Raw genomic sequence first — 9,477 nt, 5'->3', positions numbered from 1 at the left:
ATGTAGCCTCATTCTTCTAGATCAAAAATTTAAAACACTTGAAAATGACAAATGAGCATCCTGTTTCTTAAAAGAGCAGGTGATTTTCCTGCTTCTGAGTTCTTCACTACCTTAGAAACAATTCATGGGACTGGTGAAGTGACCAAGAATGCCCTATGTACTGTGTTTTCTTTCTGTTATATCATCAAAAAACATGAAGCTTGCACTGGCTGAGGTTCACCACTCTTTTACACAAAAGGAAGAAATGTATATGCAGAAACAGAGGTCCCTACTTACTTTCTTAAGAACATAGGAGAATCAGCTTCTGCAAAGAAATAGAATTGCAGAAAGGTAGGGAGACTTACAGTAAGTAGAATTATGGCAATGAAAGCATTGATAGTTTCAAACTAAAACTTAGAGGATAAAGGGTGAGCAGTTTGCCCTACGTTTCTCCTATATTTAACCATCAGAGCTATTTCCCTAGGCTATTCTGGTGGAGACCCTGGCCTTTTAGCTAGAAACAGGATTCAGAACTTTACCATAAGTGACCCTATTTTTAATTCCAGTGCCTTTATATATCTGTGTCTTACCTTCTTCCTCCCTGTCCTCCTCTCCAGCCTTAGCCCCTGCCTTCCCTCCCATCTCCTGTACCAGACACTGAAGGGGAAAAGCCTTGACTGTCTCTCCTCCAGTGGGAGGCCGTCCAACCTAATTGGGCTGGGCCTCTGGAACATCCTACCATGCATCATCAGGAATATTCACTGGGTTTATTCCTTTACCGTCCTTAAATTCAGATCGGAGCTCACCCCTATTCAGATGACATCTCCTTCTGTTTGCTCCAACACAGAGTGTACCTGGGCATAAAGCACTAACACAAAACAAAGCAAATAACAAGTACAAACGTCGAATTATTCCTCTCAGCTTCTGCTGTCAGGGAGAGGGTTGACATTGTTTTATGGGAAGCATCACCAGGTCCAGTAGAAACATCCGTTCCCTGGAAGATATCAAGAAGGAGGTGATCTTCCTCTATAAAAGAAGAGGAGTATCAGGATGCTTCTCTTCCCCCTGTGCACAAATATCAAGAGCAGCAGATGACTCAGCTCAAAAAGGAAGAAGTTCTTGCCACCGATACCATGTAATAGAGGAAAATCACTTTGTAGAGAAGATTGGAGGTTGCAAAACCCCAACGAAAGCAGGTGAAAAAGATTTGAACTTGAAACAAACACTAAAGCTGAGAACTATTAGAAAATAATACCAAGTCCTAAAGAGAATATTCTTTCCTATTAAAGAGGTGTTTAGACAGAATAGCATGGGAAGAAGTGAAAATTTCTCATCCTGTGTGCAATAAATAACATTCGTAAGAGTACAGAAAAAAAAAAAATCTTAGCCATAATGGATAAGCTTTGTCATCATTTTTTCAACAAGCAGGAATAGGAAGTTGGTATCAGATTTCACTGAATAGTGAGCATTGATACTGAATATAGTGTGATGGAGACTTGGCAGCCCTCCCAATGCTGTTTCCAAATTCAGCTCAGTCTGTATTTGTTTTACCTGACAGATTATAGAAACTGCCCTGTGATGCAGCTTAAGACGGGGCATTTACATGCCCCAATACAGATGTTTATGTCCAAGAGGAGAAAGTAAGATGTACATGTCTAAAGTTTTGTTATGCATATGCAACAGAATTGTTCAGTGTTAAGAATCTAGAACTAGAACTCCTTTCTGACCTACCCCAACAATGCTAATAGTAGCTGTATCTCAGTGGCAAACTTTATTATTGTGTTCATCTCTGGTTTCTGAATGAATGTCTTTTCAGGTCTAATCCATGCTACTTTAAGATCTTTACATCTGTATGCTGAGATTGCATTATCTTGAATTACAAAAAATTTCAGAAGTTGCTGGTTTCCTTTTAACTCTGTCTTGCATTCAAGGTCATTATCAACCAGGCCATGAATTTTTCAGCATTCCTCTTCCTTTTTCCAGCTGGTCACCTCCTACTCCAACCAACCTAAGTTGCATTTCATATTTTCCTGTGTATTTTTTTCCCTTTTAGGAATTTTCCTTAGCTGGGGTTATGACCCACCCATCCTCATCTCTGCTTGTCTACAATTTCATTTATCTAATACAGTCCTTGATAAAATACTCACAAAACCACAGCCAGAAGCTTTCTCTTCTTTCTTTAAAATCTTCTTACATTATTTTTTATATGTGATCTATGACTATTTCCTATATATTCATTAATTTACATGTTGATATAATTGATTCTAAAAATGTATAGGCTTCTTAAAGGCAGGGGCTCCACAGACTGTGGTTCAAGGTCTTAAAATTAGTAACTATGCAATAAAATCTTGCTGAATAAATTAATGTACAATCGCTTTTTTACAATCACATAAAGGTATAAAGTAAGGCTCATTACAGAGAACTAGATATACTTATATATCTATATCATTACAATTATAGATATAGATATCAAGCCCTTCAATATTAGAAATTCAAAAATAAAGATCCAGAAATTTGGGCACTATGGCCTTACCTTTCAGATTAACATATTCATGAAGGGAATAGTGCAATAGTTCACTCTAGAGCAGTAATAAGATGTCATAGTTGGAAGTAAGGTCAGATATTACATTTTTATGAGATTACTATTTCCACAGAAATTAGGAAAAAAACATCTATCTGTGTTCTAATTTTAGCATTCTCTAATATAGTTTAAAAATATATGGTCTTGACAGCATTAGTTTTTTGATACATTCTGGGAACAAATGATATTATATTCAAGCAAATTTAAGAAACTATGAAAATTATACCTCCTTCTTGGAAATTCATAATATAAAGTGATACATAAAAAGCTTCCAGAAAATAGAAAGCTTTTAAAAAGATTGCTTAACCTTCATTAATCTTGTCTCCCAATTATTATTGTCCTTGTAATGGTCTATTTTATATAACAACTCACAAAAGAGTCTTCCATGGAAATTTTTTAAAAAACTTATTTACTTTATATTTACATGAAATACTTATTTCTATGTGTAATATATTTCTTGTCCTGAAAAACTGAAAAATTCTGTTTTAAAGTCCTGTTGAAGGTGAGGTAGACATAAGGCTTTCTTTTCAGTTTATGATCAAGATGCCTTTGATGTAAGTGTAAGAGCACAGGTGAGGCAGGTAATAGGCGATGGGAGTAGGAAAGCTTCTCATCACGTTTTAGCTACTAGCAAAGGTGGAAGCAGAGTCTGCACATGCATTTATTATATAAATGCATAATACCTGTACTGTATGTAAATACATACTTGTATGTATGGAATACAGGTAATAGGAGGATGGGAGTAGGAAAACATCTCAACACACTTTAGCTACTAGCAAAAAGGGGAAGCAGAGTCTGCATATGCATTTATTAGTTCTCAAAATCCATTTCTGTTGCAGCAGCTTTTTCCTTCATTGTATCTGCTTTCTTCTTCAAATCTCTCCTGAAAAACTATGCTGGTTCATATATGCCCCATTTGTTTATTTTTCATTATTTACAACTCTATTCTAAGTCCTCTAACCATATTTATATAAATTACTTAATCCCGTTTCCATAATATTGTATAACACACTTTCCTGGCCACCTCACACACTGAAACTATATTAAAACAGCTTGATTATGGCTTAAATTCATTAGTATCCTAGTTAGAACATTTAGTTCAAACTATCAAAGTGTAACCAAATGTAAAATGTACAAGATAAAAATCTAAGTGCTTTAAATTTATTTGTGTTCTTGTTTTGAATGATGCCACATAATTAGGATTTAATTAAGTATGCAATAGAATTTTGCTGAACAAAAAGAATGCATTGTCTCTTGTTGTCTTTTACATTTATATAAAAATATAGAAGAGCATTAGGAATAACTATAGTTATATATCTATATACTTATATATCTATGTATATATCTCTGCAGACGCTTACAAACTGATACATGTAATTACAAAATATGATTATGATAAAATTATTAGTCAACATGAAAAATGAAATGTCTTTCCGATATTAAATTCTGAAAGTGCTTAACTAATAAAAATCTTTGTACATAGACATCTTAAATATTAGAATGCAACCCCCCCCAAAAAAAAAAAAACAAAAAAAATTCCCAGCAAGTATAAGCTTAATGTAAGATTTGGAGTATCATGATGCTGGTGCTGGGGTGTGGTTGTCATTTGTCCCCACCACTCCCAGTGTGGCAGTGTTAAGGTGGCCTCATCAGAGGTATTTGAGTCATGAAGGTAGAAACCTCAGGAATAGATTACTGCCCTCTGTAGGTATGAGTGAGTTCTCACAGTCTGGGGAATGGATTAACTCCCTTGAGCAGTTTGTTAAACGTACCTAATTTACGTACATCCTAATCTTGGATGTTCCTGCCACTAGACATACAAACAAAATAAACCTCTTTTCCTCACCCGTTACCCTACTATTCTGATATAGCCACACAAAATGGACTAAGATAGCTATATATAAAAATTTAGTGAAAGTATGGAGGAAGGCGCCTCCTGAATTGGCATCCAAATGGATTTGTAGAACAAATGTCTAATGTCTCAATATAAAGTTTTGTCACACACTGGGAGAAGAGTAGTCGAAATCAAATCCAGAGGAAAGGAGGTTCACTAATTCTGAGGGTTGTCGAACAAAAGGTCAAAAATTCCAGATTTCTATGAAAAGAACATAAACACACAGGCTTATATTTGGATTCTTGAACTTGGGAATCACTGCCAACGTCAGAAGGCCAAATACAGAATATATTTCAAAGATGAATCCATATTGGCCAATTCCCTCTTTCCACTAGAGGAAGGTGTTAATTAATCAAACAGGTTGCTCTTTCTCAGAGTAGCACAGTAGCTCAATGAGAAAAAATATATACAACATTCTCTTTCTATAATGCTTTTTATGGATAGGGTTTATTTATAATGAAGAAGCAAGTAGGTTGAGATTTGGAAAAATAGTACAGACCTTACAAGAAATGAAGCTAATGAGAGTATGCATAAAAGTTCTCTTTTAAAGGAAAAGAAGACAATAGTATAGAATGAAGAGATGGTAGTCTGCTAGGTAGAATTTGTACTGGTTGCTTAAATCTACCCCCAGATAAAGAACATGAAAATTGTAAATATAATATGAAGGATGTGATAATATGAAAAACAGTGAGAATTACTGAGATATACTTTCCATATCCCTCTTATTGGTAATAATAATTTTGAGGCAGGGAACACAAAATATTTAACACAAAACTGTTAGTCACTGTACTGTGATAGTAAAGTGAAAGCTTTGAGGACTTTATTCCACCACTAAATATCTTCCAGATGTGCCAAACTTTAGAGTTCAAAGTTCTGGTGTTATTTTTCAACGATTGTCATAAATGATTTTTACCTGCAGAATCTATAGGGAATGAATCATTTTGGGATTGGATAGCCATAGGCTTTCTCTAAATGTTTTGTCAATGTTCTGGATCTTTGTGACTAAACCATGGCTACATTTAGTTTATGTAACTGGAGAAATAGCACTTTTGAGGTACTGATTCACTGACAACGCTAATGGCATTTTTCATTGTTGTATAACCCAACATAACAGGTAGCGTTAGACCTTGCCTCTTTTAATTTCCCTCTGAACAAAGATATCTTGTTTTCCAAGGACACAAGGAACAGTTTTTTGTAGTTGTAAAAGCATAGCTATGTGCTTTTACTAGTTCTATAATTAAAAGCAAGGTATATATTTCAAAAATGTAAACCCAATGAATGAATAAAATGGATGCCACTTTATTTTTAGGACTCCTGTAGTATTACGACAATAAACTACAGTTGGTAAACTGTTTGCCTGAAACATCTCCCCAGGTGATGCCAGCTCACTTATGCATACCTGCAACATGTTTTTCATGCATTGTTTATGAAACAGTGCTGAAACCAAGTAGTAATAACAGATAAAAAACAAACATTGAAGGAGAGAGTGAACAAAACTGGTGGTAAAAACATGACCTTCCTCCACAAGGTCAAACAGTTTTATTTTGATTAAACACTACAATACAGTATATATCCATTAAAAAAAGAAAACTCTATAGTATATATAAATTATTCCTTCCATTCATCAATTCTTTTCTTTTCCATTACAGCTTTGGTACAATGTGATTTCAATATATAATTTTTAAATACTTTTAGCATCACAAACTCAACACAAAGTACAAAACTAATCCAAATTAGGGATATTATAATCTACACAGTGGTATTCAGTGGTAGGAGAAAATCTTACCTTGATGAATTCATGTCACTAGCTAAGCTATAAAGGCATATCTAGCAGACATGACAGAAATATGCACCATTAACCAGCTAACATATGTAGTAGTCTTTGTTTATTTTTTACAGAATACCAGCAGCAATCATTTGAGTGTTAAGTGAATACTTAAGTCTCCAGTAAATTTCCCCACTTTGTTCTTCTTCCCTTAAAGGCCATGAGTAATATCTGAAGAAATGTGCCACAGTCAGAACTCTCAGAATTTGACCTGCCAACCAGAGTTGCTCACACTTGCACAGTTTGTCCTGCAGCTAGCTGACATCATGGGGACGGTGCTGGAGGGGCAATGTGGACCAATCAGCCTAAGGTTGTTCTGAGGGGTTGGCGGTGTGACATTACAGTAAACAGGCATTCCAGTGGCTGGGAGTGACCCTTGACCTGCCTGGTTAGGTAGCATGATTGGCTGTTGATATGACTGCTGGGGCAGTCCTTGAGAACCCTGGGTCATTGGCACCTGCAGAAAGACACAAGCAAGAACCCTACATGAAGAGGCTATTTTGGGGTGGACAATAAAAAACATGGAGGCATGAAAAATAGTCAAGCTTTTGTGTTAGACCTAAAAGGTCACCGATACCAGCTTAATGGTCAACAGTGGCTGGCCAAGCCCCCACCACCCAGCCAACCACCCAACACGGGGACATGCCCACAGCTTCTACTCTGGCAAATGCTACTTTATAACCCACACTGCTTATGTGCACCTGATAAGAAGACATTGTTGGGTAGGAAACCATCACGCTTTGCACCGGAGTTCCTTGTTGGCTGCCCATCACACTTTGGCTCTGAGGAGGCTGCTGCACTCCCATTAGGCCTTGGAACCCCTGCTGACCAGACAGGACTGGCTGGTAACCTGTGAAGATAAGTGACTCTTTGAACTGGTTGCGCCAGGATGAACACAGTGATGTTTTATGGGGAAGAGCACTCATTCAAAAACCCAAGCTTCAGACATCTCAGTGTCCATATTAGGAATGTGTTATCCAGACATTTACTTCCCAAGAATGTAGTTTTTACTTCTAAGAGTGAACAAGATTATAGCTTAGAAAATTAACTGATTCTTCTAATGTTATTCAGAATGGTCCAATGAGTACACATGGTAATGGTAAATTCTTCTTGCACAAACACAGAAGCCTCTATGGACATGAGTTAACTGATAAAAATTACAAGTTTTATACATGGCTTTTTCTTTAGTTTCAATGATATTTGAGGAATTCACAGATTATCAAGTTTACAATTAAATTGACTCATTCCCTTACTATCCCATTTCCCTGGATTATCTTATTTCACACAGGAGCCATCAAATAGCCTATTAAATTTGCATGAATTCTATTTTTTATGTCCTATGGAACAAAATGATTCATTATCCTGAATAATTTGCTATCCATTGCCCTAGACAAAAAGGCAACAGCAAGTGAAAGAAACACCATACTTTCATTCTGTTTTACCTCAAGCTACCAAGAGAATATTCCAGTAAAACACTCCAGTAAATGACCATGTACATATAACAGATAATACAGAATGCAACATTTAAAAACTTCATCTATTTGGGTCCTCTGGATGCACCAGTGGTTTAGCTTCCTCTTCTTTTCTTTTTTAAGTAGACCAGAATTGTTTATTCTGATTATCGTAATCCTCACCACAGTAAGTAGCTTAAAATGCATTCGTAAAGGAAGGTTTTGAATTGTTATTATAAATGTTGGGAAGAAAGTTATGATTTTGGTGAAAATGACCAATGACTTAGTGGCAGAGAAATGAAACAGATATCTTTATGCTATAAACTAAGATCCTTCCAGAGTTCATATTGGAACTTATGTCTTAACACAATTCTTTTGGAGAGAAGGATCTTTAAAATTCTAGATTTTCTTAACACAAACCCTGAACTAAGCTTTACAGGTAGATTTTTAATACTGAAAGCCAAGGTAAAAGAAAATACCTAATCAATATGCATTATTAATAAGTAACCTGTATTTTGGGTACAAGTGAATATTCTAACTTGATATTGCAGAAGGATGAAATTATAATCATTAAAGAAGATAATATTAACTATCCTTTGATATACTAACATGTACACCTTCATCTATTTCGGAAATATTATAGAAATGTGGATTGTAAGTAATCACTGTTTTAAGAGATCAACTCAATTCATCAAATAAGAGAAGCAGTGTGTCCTCAGTTTGGAATACCTGAGAGAGCAAGCTAAGGAAAGGGCAACTTTGGGAGGCTGGCGCTATACCTAAAATTGGTGAGTGGAATCTGTGTGTAATTTAACGCTACACCTTCTTCCTGTGTCTCATGGTTTTATGTTCCTATTATTCCTTCTAATTCATTTCCACAGTGATCAATTTATTGTATTATTTTTAGTTCTTGAAAAGATACCACATTATGAATATAACTAAAGGTAGTGGCCACCATCCCTCCAGCTACCTTATGTCCCCAGTCAAAACTTTCCTTTAATTATCTGGGCAGGTCTATTTTAGACTACCCATATCAGCTCCATGGTCTGTATATCTAGACTGTTTACAATTTGTGCAGTAAGGAAAAACCATTGGACTTGGGAATAAGAAATGCAACTCAAGCCATTACTATTGTCACTACCTCTCAGAAAGCCTCATAAGCACAGGCAATTTTAACATTAATTGCAAAAAAAAAATTGTTTTCTATTATTTTTCATTGTCTACACCTTCCATTTTAATTCATATATACAGTTTCCTGAAAAATTCTGTGGCTAATTTACAATTTTATTATGACATCATTCCAAATCACATCAGGTTCTTTGCAGCATGAGTTATATACATAAGAAAATAAGTTAGTATAATTATAGAAAACCTATGCCCAACAGACTTCCTTACCATTTAGTTCTATAGCAAAGTACAAGCAATGTAAACTCACTCTCAAGTCTATATAATTGCCAATAAAATATGGCCTTATGTCTGGCTGAAGACTGAAAGCACAAGTTGAAAATAAGAGAAGTGTCATTTGGAATTTTGGCTCATTGAAGATAACCAATGGGTTACGGATCCCTAGGAAGGAAGGCATTCAAAGCTAAGGAATACATTTATAAGAAGATACACAAAAGGGAACATTTGACTTAAGTACTTTAGGAAACCAGATAAAAACAAAACGAAAATTTTGGCACACATTCGATCATAAATGAAACCTCAGTTAGCCTCAATGGATCATTTGCCGACTATATACAGAGGC

The 9,477-nt window shown here is 35.6% G+C and overlaps 1 protein-coding gene across 24 annotated transcripts in view; it reads right to left on the bottom strand.

The window, feature by feature from the left end:
* Positions 1-5,941: 5,941 nt before the first annotated feature.
* ARPP21 (cAMP regulated phosphoprotein 21) overlaps positions 5,942-9,477 on the bottom strand; it is a 154,406-nt gene continuing 150,870 nt past the window's right edge. For all 24 annotated transcript variants that reach the window (XM_053599471.1, XM_053599484.1, XM_053599466.1 and 21 more), the window contains 2 exons: positions 6,981-7,129; positions 5,942-6,736 (listed from right to left, as the gene is read on the bottom strand). In XM_053599471.1, coding sequence (XP_053455446.1) covers positions 6,479-6,736; positions 6,981-7,129 — 407 coding nt within the window. In that variant the 3' untranslated portion in view covers positions 5,942-6,478. The remainder of the gene's footprint in view (positions 6,737-6,980; positions 7,130-9,477) is intronic.

The sequence above is a fragment of the Nycticebus coucang genome, chromosome 8 (assembly GCF_027406575.1).
Source record: "Nycticebus coucang isolate mNycCou1 chromosome 8, mNycCou1.pri, whole genome shotgun sequence".
NCBI classification, from domain to species: Eukaryota; Metazoa; Chordata; class Mammalia; order Primates; family Lorisidae; genus Nycticebus; species Nycticebus coucang.
This window is presented reverse-complemented; position numbering and strand designations above follow the sequence as displayed.